This window comes from Passer montanus, unplaced genomic scaffold, assembly GCF_014805655.1.
Source record: "Passer montanus isolate IOZ18808 unplaced genomic scaffold, ASM1480565v1 scaffold27, whole genome shotgun sequence".
NCBI classification, from domain to species: domain Eukaryota; kingdom Metazoa; phylum Chordata; class Aves; order Passeriformes; family Passeridae; genus Passer; species Passer montanus.
In genome coordinates, this window is record NW_024367372.1 from 4,899,636 (window position 1) to 4,925,436 (window position 25,801).

The window sequence follows — 25,801 nt, forward strand, 5'->3', positions numbered from 1 at the left end:
AAATGGGATGATTAGTTTGACAGGTTAGATCAAGGAAACAATAATTCAGTAATGGTTAATCATGTATCTTTATTTGGATGCAGCAATCCATTGATTTTAGCATTATCAAATGAAAACAGTACTGCTAATAGCAATTTTAGCACTACTAAAAGATCCATCCAGTTGGCCAATTTGTGCTGACTCAAACAGCTACTCAAACCAAGAGCTGCAGAACTGTTTCTCAGCTATACAATGACACTTTTGGATAACCACACATTACTGAATTATAAATGTAGAAGTTTTGCAGACTTTGACACAAAACACAAACCTTTTCCTGGAAACTGAACACGGTCTCAGCCAAGCGCTGCACATATGGATCAAGCTTGTATGACTCCCACACAAGTGCAATTCCTTCTGCAATCAAAGCCTGCACCTCTTTCTTCAAGCCAGCCACCAGCAGTGAGATAGTATTACGCTCTTCTACTTTCTCACATGTTCGCTCATATGTGCGGACACTTTCAATGAGAGAAATAGCAAATGGATAGAGCTGGTTTGCTTGGTGAGCTTTGTTGACAATTGCTAGTGGGACACGGAAGCCAAGCCACTTCAGGTTTCGGACTTCTTTTGAAAGTGTAATTATTTCTGGGAGGAAGTTGACTTTGAGTTTCAGGACATTTCCAGTTCGACCTCGAACACGAGTGCTTTCGATGGTGAAAATGCGACCAGACACACCAAGGTTGCGTTGCTGAACTTTTCTTGCCCAGTCATCAAAGATCTCCTGAGTGTTGAGCTTCATGCGAAAGCTATCTCCATCCTGCTTTAGCTTCTGACCTTCCACATGGTTCTCCCAGCCTTTGCCAAGGACATCCTCCACACGCTTCATGTAAGCCGTGAGCTGCCTGTCGATCTGTTTTGCCCAAATTATAGACCCAGACACAGGAGGCAAGTCACGAACATGACTCATTTTACACGCTTGACTCTGTGGGTATTGTACTTTAAACTTGTCATGAAGAGACTCGATGTCATCCTTCACACGCTGGATCAACTGTGTTTGGTACTCACGAATGGCACCACGAATGTGAGGTCTGACAAACAGGGCGTTAAAGCGGGAGAAGATTCGGAACATTTCATTGGCATTCTTCGCTGTACCGAGCTGGTCTCTCAAACGGGCTGTTATCCTTGTTTCAACTCTATCAATTCTTTCATCATAGCGCTTCATAGCTGCCTCCCAGGCTTCTGTACCTTCTTTGGAAACATCTAATCCATCTACTTCCTTAACATTCTCATAAGCAAGATTGACTTCTTCAATTGCATTAGCATCTGCAGCATCAAAAAGGACTTCTGCTACTTTCATATCCTGTGGTTCAGGTACCTCTCCTTGATTTTGCTGGGCAACAGCTGTTACCTACATTAGGAATACACTTTAGTGAGTTGGATGCTTCAAAATTTCCCTGGAAGTAGCAAAATGCAGTTGGTTCTAAAAAATACTGCACAAATCCCCTACCAACCAGTGATAAATTCTTAACAAACTTTCAGTCATGCTTCAGAATTAACTTCCAGTAGGAACAGGGCAGCACAGTTACTTTACAAACTTCCACTACAGTGCAGCATAATCTCATTTTCCACTGTGGTTTAGCCAAGTTCAAGGATTTAAACATTTATTAATCTCCTCTGTGTTATGTCTAGACTTGCTGAGTTTATTAACACAAGCATGTATTATGCAATGTAAGTCAGAATTAAAGCTAAGCCTATTAGCAAGGGTTCAAAACTAAATATGGAAACTGAATGTTACACTCCATTTGTGTTGGTAACTTCAAGTAACAGTAACACTCTTGAAGAAGCCACACAGATTTTCTGTTTGGTAACAACCAAGATTACATTACCTGGGGTCGCAAGACTCTCACAATGACTGCTCTCAGCTGCTCATGCTGACGCCTGAATTTCCTCATTTGATCAAGACGACTCTGGAGTTTCCTGTGAGCAGGATTGATCCGCCACACCATCTTCAGGTTCTCTTCCCTTTTTCTCTTCACGATATCTCTCAGCAGAACTTGTAGCTTCTCGTATTCATCATCCCAGGTTTGGAATACTTCAAAGCATGCAACCATTACCTGAAAAAAGTTTTAGCACAGGAAATTTAATTCCCAAATTAAATGCTTCCTGAAAGTCACTGTCCAAAGCAAAAATACAGCAACCAGTATCACAAAGCCATGAACCTACCTTTTCAAATTCTTCATAGGCAACATGCATCAGTTTTCTGGTTCCCAACACTTTAAGCAGCTGAGAGCTCAGATCTCTTGAAATAGCCTCCACTAAACGCAATGCCCTTTGGATTGGGTATTTTGTGTTCCTGATTTTTCTCAAATGGGTAAATATTGCAACAAGGGCCTGCCTGATTTTGTCCAGCTCTGTAGCAGACAGCAAGTCATTGAGTGGAAAGTCTTTCATCAGTGGATTATAGTCATTCACAGTTTCCAGCGCCTGTTTCAGACCTAAATGGAAAAGATTTTGAATATAACTTTTCATTTCATTGACCAAAATCTCTATCTGTAACTAGTCCAAAGTTCCTCTAAACAACACTGCTCTTCGTACCACAACGTTCAGGTTTTTTAACAGTTTAAGTTCCGTAGGACATTTGAGAAAAATGTTATTGAACAGATATTTTACCTGTGTCAGTATCAAAGCTGACAGTCGCATGGAAACGTTTGCCATGTTTCAGAATGTCCAGAGTCAGCAGAACTTCTGGACTTTCACGTTTTTCCTGAATGCGGTACAGAGCCCTTTCCAAATTTAACCAGAAGCTTATCTCCTGTAATGCAGTGCCTGATGCAGGATCTCGATCTAATTTGGTCACCTTCAAAGTAAGGGAGTGAAAGAGAAGGGAGAGAGAAAAGCATTTAATTTATACACTTCAACTGTAAAAACTTGCTGTTACAAATATAACTGAAACATGCAATATCTGCCCGGTTTTAATAACCCAACCTCAGACAGTTTTGGCACTCATTCTTTGAAAAGTGTAGGACCTGTATGGAACATGTGGCAAGTGTGATTCCAGAAATCCTAAAGGTTGGTTTTAGGACCCTCATGCAATAATCTTCAGCACAGCCTACAAATGTCACCTGCCTGCTTTCCTGAGCATTGTCTGTATTCTGGTTAAAGGCAGATGAGCCAGGCAAGATAACAAATGTTTTATGCTCTTAAGTAAGAAAAGACAACACTGTTCCATGAGCAACAGACGTTTTCTGTGCCTACAGAGGCAAGAAAGCCAGAGAAGTATCTCAGATGTTGCTTTTGAGTAACACAAGCAGAAGAGCAGTTCTTTTCAAAAGTAACAGGCAGAAGTATGAGATTACAAAACAGGGCTGGAGCAGCCATCGTGAAGTGGTTGTGGATGCACCAGGATCAAATAGCAAAACAGGCCAATCAGATGTGTTCCTCTCAATCTGCTGTAAAGATTTGAAGAACAGTTACAAAATCCACAGGATTACTGCCAGTTACTTGAGTCTACAATATGTAAAACAAAGTCATACTCTTGGTTATTTGTTGAACAATTTAGACTAGATTCCAAACTTAGACTAGGCTCAGCCTAATTTTAGATTAGAGTTAGACTAATTTAGATCAATGTCCCTGGTGACTCAAAAACCTGCTCTCAGATCTTCAGAGCATCCTGCACAAGCAGGATTTTACCATGTAAACTGTGAAGAAGATACACAGTACTACACAGAAGTTCTTATTACTTAGTTGCCTTTTCCCCCCTGCTCTTTATTTGGTTACCTTTTGTATTTCTCTAATCCAGCGGTTGACTCCAGACTGTAACTGATTAAGGAACAACGGATCCTCAGCCTTCTCACCAAAATCTGTAACTTTTGGTTTTTCTCCACGTTCATAACACTGCTTGGCAACATTAGTAATGGTTGCATGAATGGGCAGACTGATCTCTGGAATTTCAATATTCTGTTGCAAATGCAAGAGGCCCATTTCAAGCTCTGCAATCTTTTTCTCAACTGAAGGAGCCATTTTATCTCCATCCCTGAAAAAGCACAGATGTTTCAGATACAAGAAGCAAACCAAAAAACCACACATAACACATTTAGACCTGAACTGCTTCCTCAGAGTCAACAACAGCATGATACCAACTGTGTGCTTAAACAAGTCATGGGATTCACCATGAAGAGTCACTGTTGTTACTTTTTAAAAATCATTAAACACTTTAGTTCATTAGCACAGAAATGCAGTATTTATACTGAATTACCTGTCTGCTTTGCCAGATTCTCTGATATAGGACTTGAAGAAGGGAGCAACTGCATTGCTAATGAAGGAGTGCAATGTTTCATATGGAGAATCTTCACTGAGAGTGAGCACTCTGAGCTGGGAAGACACTGGTTTGTCGGCATCGATCACTGCTGTGCGTTTAATGAACGCCAGGCTATGGAACAGACAACAGAGTTACTGACCAATCATCTGACACTGAAGTGACACAACAGCTTAAATCTGACTGCAAGTTTAGGAGTCAAATGGCAATCTGTATCATCCTACCTCACAATCTTTTTTCAAAGAGACTTGAATACAAGTCTTCCAAATAAATACATCTTTACAGTTCAGCAATAAGCAAGCTGAGCTATCAATAAGGACTCTGAAACGGGCACACTAAAGACAAAACACATTTTACAAAGCTTCAGGATCAAATATGCCTCAATATAAGTGACAAATATGTAACAGACATAACCAAAGAATATTGAACCCATGTTGTGTATGTTACAGCTGCATGTATGCAAAAATTAATAAAACTTCGTTTCTTTAACCCCATAGCTAGAAGTCCTAGGTCCAGTCCTTTCAGCCTCATGACACACCCTTTTTTCATCAGAGCCTCTGCCTTGACAAGATTGAATAAAAACACTGCCTGAAAGCACTAGGAAAACCAATGGTAAATTTGTAGGTAAAGTAGGTATATTTGCTTATATAAGTTTTACATATATGGAGTAAAAATGTTAAGATCTATTTTACTAATTTACCTGTTTGACTTTATTCCATAATGAATGTCAGTGCTGATACTGTAAGAAATGAACTCTTTTTCCTCTTCTCCTTCATCTCCCACATCCTCTGCAAAAAAATATAGTATGTAAGAAATAATTTCTAACACATCTGCCACTCCTTCTCAAACACCTTCTACTATTACCAGACTATTTTCTAACCTTTAAGCTCCATGCCAACTTAATTAACTAAATCAGGTCAAATGTAGCTTTGCAATATCTCAGATGTAGAATGGGTTCATTGTCTTTAAACAAAACTCCATTAAGATTTAGGTTGCTATAAAAATAATAAAGCATTACAGTAAGTGAATTATAACTCACATTCTGAGAGAGAAATGTGCAATGCAGAATGTGCATTTATTTGCAGAGCTATGTTGCCAGGACAACTATGCTTCAGTGAGAACATTAAACAGCTGCTGTTTTCTTTCAGAGGTGGCTTTGTATTTTCAGACATCTACTTTGAAAATTATTTGGAAATTAAATCTCTGAACAACAACAACAACAAAATCTCTTGACAGAACAAAAAGCCAAGCTGTGGGAAGCACTCGGGCATTAGCACAGCCGGTGCATCACAGATGATGTAATTGCTGAGGATGCAGGCAGCCGTGCTGCAATGCAGTGATTGCAGTGCAGGTTACTCCTGGTTGGGGGACACTCTGACTGCACACATTACAGCAGACTCTGTCCTGCTCTGTCCCCTGCAGGCTGGGCAGCTGCTGATATCAGAGAGCAGCTTGCACTACGCAGAAATAAGGCTTCTGATTTATTGTGCTTGCAATCAATAATCTACTTCATGCTATGCAGTCCATGGACAAGCTTCAATAATAATGCTGTTTTTAACAGTGTCAGAGCTCTCCATATGCTGCTGGAGATTTCTGGTCTGTTAAGTTTGAACACCTGGCTATCATTCACAAAATCCACTCTGCCCAAGTAACTACTATTAAAGCAGAAGACATGGACAGAAATGGCATCTGTGCATTATAAATTAGTATTTGACAGGTAATGAGTCTCTCAATTTCTTTTTATTCATACATATATAACAGTATCTATGCCATGAGCCTGGAGATAACTGATCACCACTATAGCATTTCCAGCCTGAACGAGGGATAACCATTCTCATGATCCAGGCATAACAAAAATGCAGCAATGATCTGCATTAGTATTAAATGGTTTTCTTTAAACCTTATTTAACACTGTATATGAATTCATAAAGACAGCTGTTCTTTTGTTCTCTTTGAGAAAATTAACCCTACTGAAAAAGATGCCTCAAACTCTGGAAGGGGAAAGAGGAGGATAATCTGGATACAGGCAAAAAATAAACAATGATGCAGTATTTTTAAGCAACATCTGAAGTTTACAGCTAATAGACACTGAATGAAAGAACCCTCTTAATATTTCTCTCTGTGCGCAGCAACTGCACGGCATATATCAGGATGTTAAATTTCCATGTTTCTGTTGACACGTTAAATAACGCAACATGAAATACAATTTTATTAGGATTTGATATATACAGGAACAGAGCCACCAGCATACTAGGAGTAGGGATTCAGAAGTTTAACAGAATATTGCAAGCTCATGCCGGCAGGCAGGTAGCCATTTACAGACTGCAGGAGCCTGTTTAACATTAAAAGCCTGCATTTTTGATGAAATCTTGCTGTATTTTGTCACTGTTTATTAGGCTGCATTCTGTGACACTAAGAGCCTATTTAGCAACAGATTAGTTGACAAGTCATTTTCGAAATAAATAGTTACAGCAGTACGTGAGTAACAAAGACCCTCGAGCCACAGTCTCAGCTTGGCTGCAGTATTTCATGCAGCATCCGATGCGGTTCTGAGCGCAAGCAGCACGGCCACCAGGCTTTGATAACTAAACAAAGACACGGCAAGGTTGACTCTTTCTTTGTCAATTACAGGAACCCCATAATCAACTATGAAACAACGCTTTTTACAGGTCGATTGAGGCTGGGGTTATTTTTTTCCCCTTTATCCGCGGTTTTGGCTCTCTCGTTCTGTTTCAGAGCGGCTATCAGCCTCACCCTCCTAGGAGGTCACTTCCCGAGCAGGCCGGCTGCCGCAGGAGCGGTGCCACGGCCGACTGACGAAGCACTTTGGGAGCCTTTCCAAGCAGGGCCGCCCGCGGCCGCAGCACGCCCGGATCCGCGCCCACAGCGAGCCCGCAGCCCCGCCGCACAACCGCCTGGGCCCGGGACCGCGGCACAAAGGCGGCGGGGGAGGCCGGGCGGCGGAGGCGCGCCCCTCCCACCCGCGGCAGGGCGGCGGCCGCAGCCAGCAGCGGCCATTTTGCCACCGCGGCGGCTCCGCTCCCGCCTCACCTTTGAGTGTGGAGCGCTCCACCAGCACCGTGTGGACCTGCGGGTCGGAGAGGAACTTGCGCATATGCTCCACGGCGCCCTTCTCCTCCAGCGCCGCTTCCAGCGCCGCCGGCGCCTCGCCGCCATCCTCCAGCAGCAGCGGCACCAGCTTGCGCAGGTGCTTCTGCAGCACCGACACGTCGGCCACGTTCTGCACCGCCGAGCCCGACACCTCCATGCCGCCTTCCTCGCCGCCGGGGCCGCCGCCCCCGCCGCCGCCGGAGTCGGACATGCCGAGGCAGAGGGACACCGGCCGGCACCGCGCTCCGCCCGCCCGGCCGCGCCCCGGCTGAGCCCGCGGGCAGCGGCCGCTCCCCGCCGCCGCCTCCTCGTGGGATCATGGCGCGGTTTATCTAAAGACGTTAAAAATCACCTGGATCCAGCGCGCCTACCATAGGCAGCAACACCTTCTACTAGACCAGGCTGCTCAGGGCCCCATCCAACATGGCCTAGAGCGCTGTCAGGGATGGGCATCCACAGCTTCGCCATCCTCACTGTCAAGAACGTCCTCCTAACAGCTAATCTAAACCTACTCTCTTTCAGTTTTAATCCATTGTTGTTCTGTCACTACATGTTGTTGTAAGAAGCTCCTCTGCGTCTTTCTTGTAAGCTCCTTTCAGTTTCTGAAGCCCTTCCACAAGGGTTTTATCAGAGTGATTTATTCTGGAAGGAGAGGGTGGGATGTGAGCGAAAAAGGGAAGGCAACAGCCTCCCCGCACTGCCCTGGCAGCAGCACCCGGGAGCTGTGTCCTGCCGCTGCTGCCTCCCTACCCGGAAGGAGTAAGACTCGTTTGTCCGGATGGAAATAGTGTTTATTTCATGTGAAAAATCAACCCAGAAGCCATAAGGTCTGGTGGCTAAAATGACATATTCCCGTGAAGAAAGCAGCAGGCCAACTGCAAGGCTTCTTCAGTGAAGTATCTCCGGTGCTTACATGCCCAGCCTGCCAGATGTACTAATTACAGTTTAATCAATCCGGCACCCAAACCATTAACCCCAGTCTCTGGTGAGGCTGCTTCCCAAAAGCAAAGGACATAAAAGGAGACAGGGACAAAGAGTACTTCAGTGAGAAAGGGGATTTTATTAAAAACGAAGTAATTTTTAAAAAATCCTAAACATCTATTACAGCTGCACACATCTCAATGTATGTTTGACTGATGGGGGTATTAGATGAGTTTAACTCACTGCTGCTGAGATGGACCATCCTGTTCCTCCCTGCCCTAACTAGTCCCCCTGTCCTGGCTGCTGTTTGGAGGTGTCTGGGAGAGGGGAGGGGGCAGTGAAGTTCCAAAGCAATTCCATGACTCCCCAAAAGTACACTAGGGATGGTGGGTGACCCACAGACTGAAACTTGTTTTTGCTCACATGGAAGTAGAAAAGGGAATGTTGTCACCAAAATAAAAGCAAAACAACCATACAAAATTCCATCTAAACCTCCCATGCATTTCCTTGATACACAGGGAAATGCACAGAGACCCCCAGGCCCAGGATCTGTTCAGATGTACTGCCCAAGAAAGAAGGAAGCTGGGGTGGAATATCCTGCCAAGCAAAGACCTGATCTGTAAGCCTCTACACAAGTGTAACTCAGAATTAGTGTTTATGTCCAGCTAGGACACTAGAAATCTGGAAAGCCCACCCACAAATCCCAGCTCCTCCATTTCTACCAAGGGAAAAAACATGCCATGCTCAGGCAGGCTCCTAAAGCATTTATGAGTCCAGTTCAACTTTGAAAAAAACAGATTTCTTAAGTAATAAAAATCTCAAACATTCCTGTCTGGAAGAAAAATAATTTTTTCAGCAACTAAGTTTCAACTGTAAGCACCAAAACTAACAGAGGTTTCTTTTTTGATGAATCAAACCTATTTACCCACCCACCCTGGTAATTTTTTTGAAGAAAAATAGTGGTAGATACTTCTCTGAATACTCTGTTCATAGGATGGTTACTGAGACAATGTTTAATACAACACTCACCTATCTCAATTTTGTTAAGTCCAGTTTGCTCACACCTTGTAATTCTTCTACATTCAGGCTGTTTCAGGATTGTGTATTGTATGGAAAAGAGTGCTAACTTTGCATGGCTGTCTGAATTCCACCAAGACTATCCTCTCCTGGCTGACAGCTTTCCAATGCAGGGAGAATTAGCTACTTCTTAGATCCACACAGTAAGCACCAGTACTGGCCAAGCACCCCAAACCCACAGGTTAAATTAACATTCTGGATGTGGAGATGTTCATTAGAAAGGTGTTGATAGTATTCCTAAGCAATCTAGATACAAGTGTCTCAAGAAATCTCTTGGGAGGTGAGCTCAAGCAATGATTCCAAGTACTGGCATGTTCATTCTTCTGGAGCAGTCATCATCTGCCATGCCAAACTGTCACAGAATTTCTGTAGCTCACAAAGCAAGATACAATATCTCACTGCTGTAAAACTGTTGCCAGGAAAAAATGCAAATCAGGAAAATAAGGAAGTAAGTAGAAGAAAGCAGGACAGGGATAGGGAATCAAAATTCAAGAAAATATTTATATATATTGCTGCTGACTTGCAGAAAAAGTAGGGTCAAAAAACCCTCAACAAGTCTCACCTTACTGTAGGTTTTAAAATCAGAAATGCCCCATGTGCAACAAGCCTTGAATTCTGATAGCTAAGTGTTAGGCTACTTGCAACTAAAAGCCACTGTAGGTAGAGACTTTGTATTCCTTTAATCACTTCAGCCTTTTTTACTGTGTTAAGGGGAGCAGGAGGAAAATTAAGTGATGCAAATTAAGTTAAAAGAAACTGAGGCAGAGACAAAATAAACTAATTTTTAATATAAGTTCTCTTCTGCAGTCAAAGCCTATGGAGAGAGGAAAGGCTTTACTTGCTCAGTTAGGATGAAAAATAATTTGCCTTGATCTGGTTGTAGTTAATTATGCATGTCCTTTTCCCGGGCACACACAAGACCTGTCCCTTCTTACAGATGTGAGAAGCCACTGAAGTCAGCCAGCCAAAGGGCAAGACTGCCAATATGACACATTTCCCACATAATTTAACTAAAGACACGTATTTCAGAGAATCCTAATGAAAATAGGACTTGTCAAGATATAAAACTTACTCCTAGAAAATGCAATACAATGTATGTAGGAAGAACACCTTTTTTGTAAGTTATAAAAGAAACAACAGCGGAGAAAAAGGGATTTTAAAATTAATTAATTATTTTTTACAAAATATTTAGTATTAATTTGGTAGTATTTGAGACCAAAAACAAAGGAAAATACTCCAACAAGTAACCATTAGAGTAAATCACCTCCTTTCCTTTCCCATCTCTACACCCCTTGCATCTTTAATTCTAGTGACTGTACTAGAAAAATTACTATGGCAAGGTCTTCATGCTAGCATGAACCCGCTCAGTGTGGTTTTTTGGATGACAAAAATGCCTAAAATAGCTCAAGGGAATTATGTGACTGCCCTCTCCCCTCCTCACCACAGGGTCAGTGCTTACAAACCTTCAGAGTGTGTGCAGACCTCCCCGGGGCAGGGGTGAATGCAGTCCCCGTGTGCCTGGCTCCAGTGAGAGCCAGCTGCTCTTCAGGGAGCTGAGGAAGGAATAATGCACTGCCTTCTTTTAGCTCCACAGTAAATGCTCCCTTGGGAATTTGTTCATATGAAATGTTTAACTACATCCAAGCTTTATTTCGTAAAGACAGCTCAAGCCAAGTCTCCTCATAGAAAAGAGACTATAATCCAGGGAGACAGCGATATGGTAATTAAATTGGTATTTCTTAATTAGCTATATACAGTCAGTCTCCACAATCACTGCACGCAGCAAGGACAAGATCCAAGGGGCAGAAGTGCTCCACTTCTAGGTGGGTCGCCCATAAAACAATCCAGAACATGGATAACCTGAAATCACAGCTATCTCCTGTAAATACACTTGTGAGGTGGATAAAGCAAATGAACCCACCCCCAAAAACAAGTAATATGTGCTACACTAACACCCTCCTTTCCAATTCTACAAAGCCAAAACATGAAAGCAGTGCCAAAAACCACTGCTGGTCAAAGCCCCTGAGACTAATTTCCTTAGAGGGAAAGAATTAAAGGTCATTTCCTGAAAAAGCTGGCATCTCACTGAAGTACTTATGTGGAAAAAATATCATCGCTCTCAGTATTTTAAAACGTCGCATTTTGAGATATATTTAATCCTGATTTCCAGAAGTGAATAACTGGATCCTCAGTTATTTCACTATCTTGTTTTTCATTTGATTTGATGAGTTTACTACTGAGCCCCTGCATCAAATGGTTTCTTTCACTACACAGACCCATCTTGTAACTCCAATCTTACATTTGTAACTCAAGCCAATAGCCAGCTCCTGATCCCAGGCCCAACCCCCCCAACTCCCCCCGCTACTGAATGTCAGCTTTATATGAGTAATTTCCTTAGTTCTTTTGAAGATTTTTATGGATTGTAGAAGACAAGTCTTACTGTAGACTTCAATTTTTCCCTATATCCTTGCCACTTGATTAGGTATCGAATACCACAATATAATCCCAGATTTTATGGCTACTTTGCTTGAGGCCTGTAAACATAGAAATGTTTCAGGAGAAAATACTATGGTATGAAAGATGTATTTTTCCTATTTGTAGATTACAGTACTACCAAATTTCAGTACTCATTGCTGTTCTACAGGTAAAGTCTGCTTTTTCTACCAAATATCAATTATTCCTACTTTTTAAAAAATTTTACTAATGGCCTTTCCATAATTTTGCTTTGCTTTTGTGAAATTTATGAAGTTTATTTGTACAGATCATTCTGCTAGCAGTGATAATCTGACCACACCCCCAAACACCTTGTGTTAAATTTAGTTTCATGATGAGCAAGTAAAATTCACATGTTCTTTATTTTTCCATATAATACACCTTTTTTTTTTAAGTTTTAAAATTAGATAAAAGCATATTAAATGGCAGGTGTATGAAGTTCTTCAGAAACAATGCCAGAACAAAAAATTGAATTACAAAATGTTAAAAAATATGTAGGTACATTTGAACTTAACATTCCACTAACGCATAATGTTACAGATATTGTCTAATGAAAAATAATTGTGCCACTTACCTATTTTTGCTGTTTCTAGGAACTTTTTATTCTGTACATAGGACGATTCTGTACAAAATATGAAGTCTACATTTTTATTACTTATTACCATAAAACAAGGTACAATGTATGTACAATATTAAATTGAAGCCATACTAAAGCCACACTAAAAAGACACTTGTAATATTACTTTCGACATTCCTGATGTACAGGTGTAATTTTGGAAAATGGGGGAAGGTATCAGACAGAACTTTATGAAGAACAACAGTCACCAAAATTCTACTTTAATTTTTCTTTTTATTTTGGATGTATTAGTTTTAGAATTGTTTAGTACAAGATTATACGAAATATATAAATATTGATAACAAACATGCTAAACCATTAGTGATGGTAAGATTTTGGAATATTGCCTAAGCAAATGTTCAGTGACCCAAAATTTCAAATATGCCTTTATAGAGAACTTGAAACGTCTAAATTACCACGATATTTCCCTTTTTGGTGAGTGTTTATCTTCAATAAAGAATAAAAATAAAATCTTAGACAGTGAAAGATGTTTTTATACGTTGAGTATCACACAATCAATCAAACACTGATATACAGTTGGGATTTTCCCCCCCTTGGATAACATAAGAATAATTCCTTTCAGCAATCTCTTGCACAGACATACTGAACACCCAAAATCAAAGGTAACTGATAAGCTACCAGCTAAAGATGGAAGTTCAAACAATGGTATATCAAAATACATAGATGTTGCTTTACACAATTAAAAAAGCACCCTTTTTCCCTCAAAAGTAGAAGGCATCTTTAAACTGTTTTCATATAGTTTATTCTAATGGTAAAGCATTTTCTTTTTCAAGTTTTACAGGAAATGTTTTCAGACATAGTGGACATTCCACTTAAAGGTTGGGTTGGTCTTTAAATTTAGGTGTTGTAAGCCAATATTTACCACTCACAATTTTCTTCCAATAGACAATGTAACAAATATTGGAAATTGAATGTTAAATGCAACCAACGAACAGCAGGCACTACATCTGCACAAGGTTACTATGAATGTCTGCTTTGAGCAATACTTTTTTTTATGGATGCAGGAGATGTTATACTTCCTTAAAAAGTAAAACAAAACTATTTTTAAAGAAGCCACATTTTTTATCTCTTTATGCATCAAGACATTAAACATTAAGTTATATAATGTTACTGCCAGAGACAAAAGAAACTAATCACCCATTTAGAATAGCAGAACACATTTCAAACAGCTTGTAAGCAGGATAAGTAAGTCAAAATACTGGCCACCCTGAGAGAAATCAAATATTGAAGACAAAGCACTATATTTTAAAAGATTTTCCTCCCGTGCTTTTCCATCTACAACAAAAAGCTCATTACATGCAAGTAATCTTGTGGAATATATAGCAGCATTTGAAGATCATCAGCAACTCAGATGCATTTTCAGTTTACTTGTGAGGTGTATTTGCAGCACATGTGCTCTTTACAACAACAACAAAAATATTTTCACGGTAAAATTATGGTCACTATCTCCTCAGCTCTTAGACTCATTTAAAAAGAAGCAGAATGGAATTCAAGAGTCTGTTCTTTTTTTTATTTTTATTTTAATAAGCTTATGATGTTGTGTTCATCTTTCAGATAAAAACTGATGCAACTGAAATCACACATGGTATCTGCCACAGAATATTGAACTCCTAGAGCCCAAGAAAAATGCTGAGTATTAAAAGCTCAGATAAGGGAGAAAACAGTGAAAGAGTTATTTTATTGACTTGAAAAAACTTAAAATGAAATTTTATTTTCAGTCTATTCCCAGTCACAGTAAACAAATTTTCATTTTAGGAAAAATTCTTCTACCATTTCATATCTGAAATATTAGTGCCATATTATACACTAAAGACTGGAAGATATGGCTTTAAATATAGATAAAGTATTAGGATGTGGTATATATAGATACAGATATCTTTACCCTAAGTAAAAGAGAAATGAATTTACAGAATTCTTAGAAAGGAATGATGACTGAGGATTGTCATGAATGTTATCAGTTTGTAAGCCATGTTTTATAATATGAAAGAATAATTGTATTTTCAAAACTGCTGGTATATAACAGGACAGCAATAATGTTGAAACAACTGTAAAGGTGAGAAATCCTAGAAAAAGTTTAATACGTATATTTGAAATAATTTTACTTCTGAAAACACTTGTTTATCATTAGTACCAACTATTGGTCATTCACTTATTTAGATGGAAAGATTTTATGGAACACTTTTCTCAAATATGACTAAAAAACCTGCATGTCATCAGCTAGCTGGTACTATGACAACACCTCCAGGAAATTGTGCCCACTTGATTATAGTCAATCCAATATTCTGCAAATAGAACTGGGTAATTTACCATTGTTTGAACTACTAATCTTGAGCTGCATACTCTATTAAGTTATTGCCTACAGAAATGGGTTGAAGAAAGCTTTGACTTTGTGTGTAACTGATTGGTATGGCACAAAAAATTAAGTTCTACTGTAGAACTGAGTCCAGAAAAAAAAATTTCCTCCAAAATAATATTTCACTGTAATAGTTTAATGCCCATCATGTGATATTAATTCATCAGCTCTGCAATGTGATTCCAAGGCTTTCATGGTATAGATATCCTGAGGCAGTTCTGACTTGCGTCGCACAAGAGGACGATCTTTTTTCTGATCTTTTTGTGCCTGAAATAAAAACAGAATAAAGTTAACCAAACATACTAATTACTAAACATTACTCAAGAGTACTTCTTGCACATCAGTATGCTCACTTGCAGGAAAAGGAAAAAAAACATCTGGAAAGAAGTTTATACTTTCTCCTCTTTACCATCTATGCAGTTTCATGTATTAAAACCATTTTTTTTGCTAAGAGGAAAACTAGAAACAACTATGAAATTCTAAGCAATTAACAATCATGACATCACTACCATTTTACCAACGCTCTCCCAAAACCTGACAATATTCCTAACAAAGTACCTTTAAGTTATAATAGTGTCGTTATGCAGTTCCCACGTCTGTCTCACCTACCCTAACTTGTTTATTCTTTTTATTTTTCATATAAACAAGTCCTTATTAAAAACTGCTTGGGTTTTACTTAGCCATTTATTTATTGGTGTGTTCAAAGTTGCTAAGTCACAGTGGTCCAACAAAGTTTCTAAGAAGAAACCTTAAAAGAGACTATGTAGCAGATTCACAGGCATTAGAAACATAACATTACTTCTGCTGCTAGACTATCATTTGAAAGTAGCAGCCCTGGTGAAGCCTATTACATAGAACAAATGGTTATGGGGCTGAAAATAGAAGCCAAGTTTATGATTAACAGTCACCTAAAGAAATTAATTAATACATTGGAGCACTTTGCTATCTTTACAAGGCTTTACCTGACAAGCCTCTTCTTTCACTGTCTTTTTCAGCGTCTGCAAATCTTCAATTAAAGGCCCGTCTGTTTCCATTGCAACAGGACTGTTCAGCAAACTCGTGTCACTGTATGTTTGGTACTAATAAAATGCAGAATGTTAAAATAATCACTCTTAGCCATAATAACTAAATACTAGGAGTGTATTTGAGCATTTGAATGATATGACTAGTTATCTGAGACTAACTTCAATATTTTATGCTTCCAAGGACTGAGTAGTAGATTTTAGAATTGAACTCCAATACTTTCACACTTGGCAGAAATACCCTGCTGAAAAATACAGTCACCATTAAAAAAAGATGGTTTGATTATCTGAGGCTCAATTTTAAAATACTCAGTTTTGGTCAGTATTGCATGTCTACAGTGGCAATCTGAAATCTTATTGATACATTGTCAAGTGCTCTGTGAACACTATAGTAATCCAAATACAATAATCGTTTTACTTGCTGATGCAATTTTGTGTTGGAAGAAATAATACACTGTTAGAAGACCAAATGTACCTAATATACACTTAATATTATTTCAAACAACAATAAAAACCCCCCACTTTTCTCTCTTTGGAAAGAAAAACAAATATAAAAGTACTTTAGGAATTAAAAAAAAAACCCCAAAATCTTTGTTGTCCAGTAATCTCACTATGTCAGATCTTATTTTAATTCAGATGAGGTGTATATAGTTTTGAATTCAGAACTTATTTACATGCACACACAGACTTTTTCATCAGTTTTCCATCATAAATATTTTGGTATCTGAGTGTACCAATAACTTAATGCAAACGAGAAAAGATTTAAAAAAAAACGTAACAGCAAGGATTTAACAAATATAATGATTTAAAATCTTAAATTGTACTTTTGTGTCATGCAGAATCAGGAACAGCTCCGAATAACAAAAATCATCAGTTATTAGACAAACTAAAAAGTTAATAGACATTCCAGGAAAAAAGAAACTCCTAAAAATCCATTATCTAGAGCACTAAAAGCATTTGTATCCTTATGTCAATTCAGTGGCGCATTCAGTAATTTGTATTTTAAATTTCTTCCAAATATTAACTTTATTCAAGCAGACTATGCAGAACCTACTGTATACAGTGTACAGAATGTACTGTATATCACTGTATACAGGTGGTATTAAGTGGTATCAGAAAATGCATTTACAAAAAAGTTCCTTGGAAAGGAAAGGAAATTGATACTGTAGATCTCCTAATTTTTCTACAACTCAAACCACTCATTTAGCCAAACAGGTAGCTCATAATTTGTGATAGCAAGTGACCATGTATATCAAATACCCAAACCACTCATTTAGCCAAACAGGTAATAGCTCATAATTTGTGATAGCAAGTGACCATGTATATCAAATACTCTTCAAGCAATGCTTTTGTATGACTTATGTCATTAGAGAAATGTTTTGTCAGCGGAAGTCAATGATTGCATTCATATGAATAGTCCTTTTTGATTCATTTAATTGATCTGTTGTCAACTGACATTTTATTAATTTTAATAGATTTTACTTAAGCAGTTTAGTAATTGTTACCTGGCAAATAACCCAAGAGGAAGAAAAGCATTTATGAATTTCCTCTCCTTAGACAAAGAGATTACTTCATACTTTCTATTTTAAAATAGCACTGAGATCAGAAAGTGTCCCACTTCTGTTTACAGAGTACCATTTCTCCCTCTTCCACCGCTTTAAACTCAGCTAGATAGTTTTGGAAATATACAGTACATTAAGTTTCTTGCTACAGTATAATAGAATTCTGGCTGCGAAGTAATTTGAATGTTTGGAGGTTTTTTTGTTCATAGCAGAAAACCATATGACTGAGCTAAAAGAAAACTGGCAGCAACCTCCAAGCAAATGAAGGGGTTGTGGGGGGGGATTCCAAGCCAAACCATTTCCTTCTGCCATTATTTCAACATCCAATGAATAGACTAAAGGACCTTTGTTTTGTTATCATAATTGGAGCGACATCATTAATGCTGGACAGGATGGGTCCTGCAGGAAAGACCTGAGCAGCAGGTTCACCAGCAGAGCAGCCCAGTGCAAGCATGGGAACAAATGCACCAGACAAGAACGTACACTATTAACCCATGTGACACAAAGGAAAACTGACCAGTCAAAACTCACAGTTTGCAGAAAGATCTCTTACTGTCTGCAAAACAGCTTTTCAAGAGAAACCAATTATGGCCTCTCTATATTTTTCCATAATTTTGCACAGTAACTTTTCAATACGGTATAACTCCTATTATAAGGAAAGGAAAAAATACTTCATATCATACTTTTCAGAAACCTTTTAAAAAAAATAATTACTTGCACAAGAGAAAGTTTACAAATTTGAAAAGTACTTTTATTGTGTATCTTTCATAATACAATTGGTGAAATTCCTTTATTTCCACGATCAGTCAGACCTGTTTTCCCCCACTAATATTTAACAAAACGAGAGTATTTAAACATGATCATGTTAATCTTTTCTAAATACCTGGGGATTTGATTTGGCTAGATTTTCTATTTTAACCCATGCTTCTTCCCGCTCCTTCAATTTTAGCTTCTCTCTGGAAAAAAAAATCATATAGAAGTAAAAGAATTCAACATAATAAATTATTTAGCTCTGTTTGAGTCTACTGTCCAAAACACCACTGTTGACAGAACAATTTGCATCAAATCAATACCCCATGATCTCAAATCAACATTAAAAGGGAAAAACCTCAAGATTTTCTCATGAAAGCAACAAACTGGCTGGTACCAGTTTAGCACATGTACATTCTTAAAAGTAAAAATTAAAACAGAAAGAAGTTTTTATCTAGGCTGAAAGCATATTTGTGTTTTATTTCTAATATTAGAATGCTATATTGGTAAATAAGAAGTTGATAACTGACCATGAAAATGGCAGATTTTTACTTGTCAGCCCAATGGTTAAAGGAAAAGGCACCAGAGTAATTTTGAATTGAACTCTAACAGAGAAGTACCCAACAAAACCATGCTCATTCGAGGGAGTAGCAAGCCCAGAGTGATGACATGTAGGTTGTTTTTTCTTGTTTTGTGTTTTTTTTTTTTTTTTAACAAAGTAGAAAAAGTTTGTTTTCTTATGCTTAATGCAATTTGAAAATATAAAATCTAGGGTTTGTTTTCCTTTCCTTCTTACAAATAAACATCTTCTTGCAGAGACTAGAATAATCACCTGTCTTTGAAGACTGCTATCGATGCACAGAGCAGATGATCCAAATGTCAAGAAAAAAAGGAAGAGCAATTATATCTAAGCACATACACAATTTGCCTCCAGCTCTCATTAAATTAATTCAAGATGGAAGGTAGGAACCCTTTAACCATCCCCCTTTTCAGTTCTTATGTGGTGGGAAATTTTTTATTTTGGTTTTGTGTTGCTAGCTCATTGCTCAGCTCTCAGCTTTAGTTCACACTCAAGAGCATCACCCAAAAACGTTATAAAAATTAGAGAAGAAAAGATTTGATTTCTCATTTAAAAGGTGTTCCACTTACTTGCAATCAGGAAAAAGAGAATTACAGTTTTTCTGAAGAGCCAATGCTCATATTTTGTCATCTATAAACATACAAACCTTAAGAATTTGATACAGTACAAGATCATTTCTTCTTGAATTCTAATAAGGAACTTCAAAACTTGGACAAATCAATCTACATTGTGAATCTGTACTACTTCCAGTATACCAGTTTAAAATAGGTCTCTCATTTGAACCACTTCTTGAAAGAATCCCTGATTATTTTGAAATTTAAAATAAAATTCAAATCCTGGTATTATATATCCAGTTAGTGGGTAGGTACCCACTAACTGCTTCCAGCCCCTAAAATGAGATCCAAACCATTAATGCTTCTGACTTCTCTATCTCATTTTAGCAGGATTCTTCCATCAAATAAAATCTGTACTAGAGACCTGCACTACAGTAAATAACAACTTGATTTCAGGTAACTTCTACAATAATATGAAGATATGCTAACACACAATGCAATACTGAAAAATACTGGGAAAGTATTTTGGGACAAACTGATTGACAACATGAAAGGAAGTAACACTGGGTAAATAAAGCATGCAAAAATAAACACAGGATGTGAACTAAACTGTTCAACAGATCCTCTACACTGGGCTCCACCATGTAGTGGTGTCCCTCTTAAAAACTTAATTTTCAGGAAGATGGCGATCCCAGAAGTATGAGGTCTAAGCCTCTGTGAGATGCCTTATTGTTAAGATTTACAGTTCACATACAACAAGAAGTTTCAGCAAGTCAACTTTGAGACTGCTGGAATCAAAGAGGCAACTTCCCACTAATGACACAGTGGTTTTTCAGAGCTAAAGCACTCTGGACAAATTACTCAAGAACAGACAGACACACTGACATGAAAACTTACTTCAGTTTTTCTGCTTTAAATTGCTGTGTGCAGTCATCGAACAGTTTTTGGTTCATCTCCATGAAGAGTTTCAGAGCATTGTATATCAAGCCATGTATTGTCCTATAAGTAAAACTTCTGGTTGAAACTCAGAGTACTTTAAACTTTGAAATCTACTTTTTCTGGTCAACAGTAGCCAATAGCCTACATAACTGGAAAATTACATCATTTCAGAATAAGTGGAAATAAAATTAATTAGTGGAAGTTTCAATTTACCCACAAGAGGCCTAATACAAGTACTAGAATTACCAACTTTGAATGCAGTTTTCTTGCTGTGTAGTACTACTCATCACTTACACTTCTGATATTTGAACTTCACTCTTAATACTACACATATCAATACAGGCCTAGTTGTGAAGTTTAGTAGCTGACACTAATCTCATAGGGGTTAGTACAGAAAATGCAGTAAGTGATACAAGTGACTTACTGGCTACTGATAAATTGAAAAAAAAAGAGTAATTAAAAGGAGTGTAAAAAAGACCCCATTCCTTTTGAAAACTGCCACACAGCAACAGACTCAGCTCAACACAATTATGCCAGAATGTTTAAGAAATTTGTTAGAAAAGTAAAGTTGAAAACATCACAAAAATTACACAAAACCAATCTGCTTTATGAGGCAGTTCTACAGATTCATTTACAGTTCTAGGCTATAATGTACTGCTGCTCAAAAAGCAATCTGTTAAATGATTACTTTGTATTGTATATGGAGTTACAAGTAAGAGTGCAGCTGTACTGGTAGCATGACTTTTACTCAGAATGAAATGAATGCATGACCTTGAAAGTCAGAAAAAAAATAACCAACAGCAACCCACATTTACTATTTACAATTGCATCACTGAATTGGAATTTTATTAATGAGTACATTATTTGTTACTGCTTGCACCCAGAGACAGCAAGCAAGCACTTTAACATCACTTTATTTTCCATTTCTTTCCCAGTGTTTAATTGCAGACTGATTACTCATTCTTGCCCAGCCCATCAGCAGTCCTCAATTCACAGCTAGAGGCAGACTGGGATACTGTCACCATCCCAGCAGTTGCACAATAGCTCAAACAAAGAGGCACTTTACAATGGAACAGCTGCAGTAGGGAGCTGACCAGAACTGTTTTCATGCGTAAGTACTACGTTATTGTGGGGAAAAAAGTGAAAATAATCAATGGAGAAAGAAGAAAAAAAAGCAATAAGCAAAAAGAAAATAAAAAGAAGGGGAAAAATTATTTGATCTACAACATATTTCACTAGAATGCAGAAGAAATCTAAATCAGCAAATAGGTTAGTGATCAGAAATCAAAGTTAGTCTTTAAAAGTATCTGAACTGCAGATGAATGTCAAATTTGCTCCACATTTATAGAAGAACGTCATGGATTAGATGCACTAAAACACTCTTTCTTGTTTAATTAAAAAAGCAAAAACTATCTTCCACAGTTCTAAATACTTCCTCAAAATTGACAACAACAGTATCTATCCAGCAACTTCAATGTCACAGAATAAACAGCTCAACACACTGTTAAACTAGCAACTCACAGATCCAAACTCTAAAACCTACAACTATATAAGTGAAGTAGCAGAAATTTGTACAAATGTTTCTTACTTATTCCAATGCGTCTTTGAATTCCGGTACAAGGATGGAAACATGATGGGTAAAATCTTTGCTGCATTATCACTAATTAAACTCATAATATATTCATTATTCCAGTAGTATAATGCTCGCTCTGCAACCTAAGACAACATGAAAAAAGGAACACTTCTTCAATCTCTTACAGAGCAAAGAATTAAGGGAAAGGTAAGAAAAGTTGCAAATCAGACTTGGACTTTTAGTGCTAATGAGAGTCATGGAGCTGATGGAGAGACAGAAAAACTGCTTTTTACCTTGCTAGGGACATGATTCAATCTATAACCCATGAACTCTGCAATTCAAGCAAAGAAATACTTTTCCAAAAGAACCAGTATTTGTAGAACTTGTATTACAAGTAATGAAATGAAAACACTATATTGAAAGGGTTCAGGTACTTCTGAAAACACTTGAGGTTTTCAGCTTTTTTCAGGTAATCATAACACTGAAGTGAATCACCCAAAATGAATGGACATATTGTGCTCTTGAGAAGAAACAGTAAAGGTAATATTTAACTTGTTTGGATAACTTGACATAGAATTGAGGACTTTTTTGCAACAAATAAAATTCATTATGGTGAATAATACATTCCAAGTCTGCTTTACAAAAACTCTGGTATCATTCTACATGCAGTAAACACAGACCTGAAAGTGTGGACTGGACACACATTTGGCTAGCTGTCTGAAGAGAGGTTCCATAACTTTAACAAATTCAGATGGCTCAATAACATCTAAAATTTCTTCTAGTTCATTTAAAAACATGACTTCTTTTGGACTGTGAGTCTTTGGCCAGTATTTCAGCAGTGCCATTACCACCTGTAGAGACAGAAGATAAAATTATTTTGTAATTTCACTTTACCTTGAACTCAATTATAATGCATTAATAAGTCTGGCATTTTAAGGAGAACACAAAACTCGTGATTTCTTGTCCCATGTAACAGTAGCAATCAGACATGGTTCAGTGTCACAGAAATAACTGTTAAGAGGTCTAGACTGACTTCTTCAGAAAACAAAGTAAGACATGTTCAAAAATAGTTATCAAAATACTAGAGAGAAAACCTAACATCTAACTTGGTATGATCAAAGTGCAAATTCCCTACTACATTATCAGGAAAATCACCTGCCACTTAAGTGACAGCAGCTTTAAATCTCTACCTTCTTGGGGATGCAATCCAAAACTCAAGCAATTAAGTTCTATCAATATATTTTAACAAAGTATTTATTACAAATGCATGAATTACAGGTGACCAACTATTCTAGGCATGTTGCTCTTAAACTTTGATTTGACTATGTTATTATAATCTTAGTCTTAACTTTCTTCAAGATTAATAAATTATTTACCCAGCTTGCTTACCAAGCAAAACATGAACACTCAAAACACCATTCTGTGATTCTATGATTTTTAAATATAAAAGCTGCAAGCAATATTTAATATCATCACTGGCAAGACAGCTCTGAGAGGTAAGTGCTTCTTTCATGTATTAGTTAATAAGGAAAGCAGACATTATGTCCTCAATGAAGCCTTGGTTAATATACACAGATCTTAAAAAATAACATGTCAAAAAGTCTCATGTGACAATTATAAGGGGAAGCAAAGACCAGATCTTTTAAAGAGGAACTTAGTACTTTGCTGATGTATGTGCTAAGTTTTTAAAGAAAGTTGCAATCACATACTAATTTGGGATTAAAAAATAAAACAAACCTGGTTGCATATTAGTTCTAGATTTCTAGATTCCTACTAGGAAATACGCAACATCCTATCTGATGTCTGGAAGAAAGCTAAGAAAACAGGATCTCAAACAGTACAAATGACAGAATGCCTGACATTTGCTATCCTATTAAATATTAAAAGCTCCAGCTAGAAGAGAACTCCTGCTCAGGTGCACACTGGATTTCTTGAAACAAAAGGAAGTTTCCATTTTACAACGGAAATGGTCATAATCTAATAATGTGCACTTTTGTTAGCAGCAGTTGTTTTATTGATCTACTGATTAAACAGATTAGTTCTTACCTACTTGATATTGGGTGTAATGAAGCAAACCATTAGATACTATAAAGGACAGATAAATTTATTCATCTCTGCAATTATGTGCAGCTAGACCAAGGCCTGATTTTGTCCAAGGTTGGTGGACATGAACAGGATCTGATTTAAAAGCCTTGCACCAATAGGTAGCTGTATGTCAGAAATCTGTGCTCCATCATAACATCCATCTCTGAACAGAGCACAGTTCAGGCAAATTAATTTCTGACTAAACTGCTTCTGGATCCACCATCTCCTATCTGCTCAGCCAGAACAAAATAAGCAGCATAAAATCTTTTTAAGAGCTGTACAATTAATGTTGTTTTAGTGAGTTTTAGATATTCTGAACAACTGCTGGAAAAAACAAAATTTGATAGATAAAAATGGTTAAATATTTGACTCAAATATGAACGATTACAAATAAATACTTTGATCCCCAAACCTCCTTAAACAGTCTACAGATGTAAGGTGTACTAATAGTTCAAAATATGTAATAATAGCAAGATAAACTTACCGGTTCTGTAAGTGTGCTGTCCTTTTCTAAAAACTGAACTACACAGTATGCCAGCTACAGCAAAAGAAAAGGAGTTTTATTAATTCTCACTATGAAGCTGAACACATTTTAAAGTCACTAGCGTAAGTCAAGAATAATATTGAATGCTTCAAATAAAATACAAGTTTCTTCTTGTAATTTAAAAAATTTAGAATTTAAAAACCTATTTGGCAGACAACAGAAGGGTAAATAGGCTTTAGAAATTCTTTCCAACCTTGGCAAGTCTGTCCTCACCTTTTCCTGTGTTATAATATAGATACACGTGATGATGTTTTCTTTTTAGACCTAGTACTTTGCATTTTATCACACTTCATCTTTTCAAATACAGGACTTAAAAATCATGACCTTATCCTCTGGAGTACTTTCCACTCACTAACATTTTGGTGTCCCATGCTGATTTAGTAAGTATTTTCTATTTCATAACCTAAGTTAGATAAAAGTGCATTGAAAGCCGTAAATCTTGGGATTTTTTAATACATCACAACTAATGATAACTATGCCTATCAATATACGCTGATGGATTAAAAGCATGGTATAACTCAGAAGCCCCCTTTTTTCTGTGTACTTCTAAAAGGACATACTGAATTACATAATTATGTCCTTGTAAATTCTGAATTCCTTTCAAAACACCAACAAACTGAATTCAGCTGAACTGCTTAATGTAATTTAGAACAAAGTGCTTATAGATGACATTCATTAAAACCATACTTTTCTGCAATTTTTTACGTCTAAATATTACAGACAAGAAGACAAACAAAAAATCCTGCATGGATAAATACCAAGAACTCTGACATTATAGATGAAACATATGTAGTAGTTGATTGAACACTACAGTGCTTTAGAAAAGGGTATTACTGTGTACATACATATTTTCTTTTTAATTTTTATATCAACAAGTGAAGCATTATAAGCATATATGTTAAGTAATTTCCCCCAGGCTGACCAGCAGGAAGTTTTGAAGCTTAGAACTGAATTTACAGCAGACTTACTCAAGTCCCCCAATCTCTTCAAGCAAGCTTACTTTAACACTAATATGAAAAACACCAAGTAAAATTTACCTGTGGATGGTAGACACTGAGTGATTTCACTTTGTGTAATGGTAACAAAACCTTCAATAGGAATATTTTGTGCTCTTCTTTTAATGGTAAGGCAAATCCATTAATTATGCTGCCAGGGAAAGAAATTTATAAATAAAGATCAGTAATTATATGGAAGTTTGCACTAACGTACAGGATATACAAAAATTCTTGGTCTTGTTTTCTAATATTTACAAATAAATAGAATAGTCAATTCTGTCTACCAATCTGTGTCCATACCTTAAACAAGTTTT

At 37.4% G+C, this 25,801-nt stretch overlaps 2 protein-coding genes across 3 annotated transcripts in view; both read right to left on the reverse strand.

The window, feature by feature from the left end:
- The window catches only part of DYNC1H1 (dynein cytoplasmic 1 heavy chain 1), a 44,958-nt gene extending 37,271 nt beyond the window's left edge, over nt 1-7,687 (reverse strand). The window contains exons 1-8 of the mRNA XM_039712430.1: nt 7,343-7,687; nt 4,992-5,079; nt 4,232-4,405; nt 3,754-4,009; nt 2,647-2,833; nt 2,200-2,471; nt 1,863-2,090; nt 308-1,384 (exon numbers count right to left, since the gene is read on the reverse strand). Coding sequence (XP_039568364.1) covers nt 308-1,384; nt 1,863-2,090; nt 2,200-2,471; nt 2,647-2,833; nt 3,754-4,009; nt 4,232-4,405; nt 4,992-5,079; nt 7,343-7,613 — 2,553 coding nt within the window. The 5' untranslated portion in view covers nt 7,614-7,687. The remainder of the gene's footprint in view (nt 1-307; nt 1,385-1,862; nt 2,091-2,199; nt 2,472-2,646; nt 2,834-3,753; nt 4,010-4,231; nt 4,406-4,991; nt 5,080-7,342) is intronic.
- Nucleotides 7,688-12,236: 4,549 nt separating this feature from the next.
- Nucleotides 12,237-25,801, reverse strand: part of PPP2R5C (protein phosphatase 2 regulatory subunit B'gamma) — a 71,586-nt gene continuing 58,021 nt past the window's right edge. For both annotated transcript variants that reach the window (XM_039712597.1, XM_039712596.1), the window contains 8 exons: nt 25,530-25,638; nt 24,433-24,486; nt 22,544-22,714; nt 21,879-22,006; nt 20,249-20,350; nt 18,351-18,423; nt 15,846-15,962; nt 12,237-15,150 (listed from right to left, as the gene is read on the reverse strand). In XM_039712597.1, coding sequence (XP_039568531.1) covers nt 15,019-15,150; nt 15,846-15,962; nt 18,351-18,423; nt 20,249-20,350; nt 21,879-22,006; nt 22,544-22,714; nt 24,433-24,486; nt 25,530-25,638 — 886 coding nt within the window. In that variant the 3' untranslated portion in view covers nt 12,237-15,018. The remainder of the gene's footprint in view (nt 15,151-15,845; nt 15,963-18,350; nt 18,424-20,248; nt 20,351-21,878; nt 22,007-22,543; nt 22,715-24,432; nt 24,487-25,529; nt 25,639-25,801) is intronic.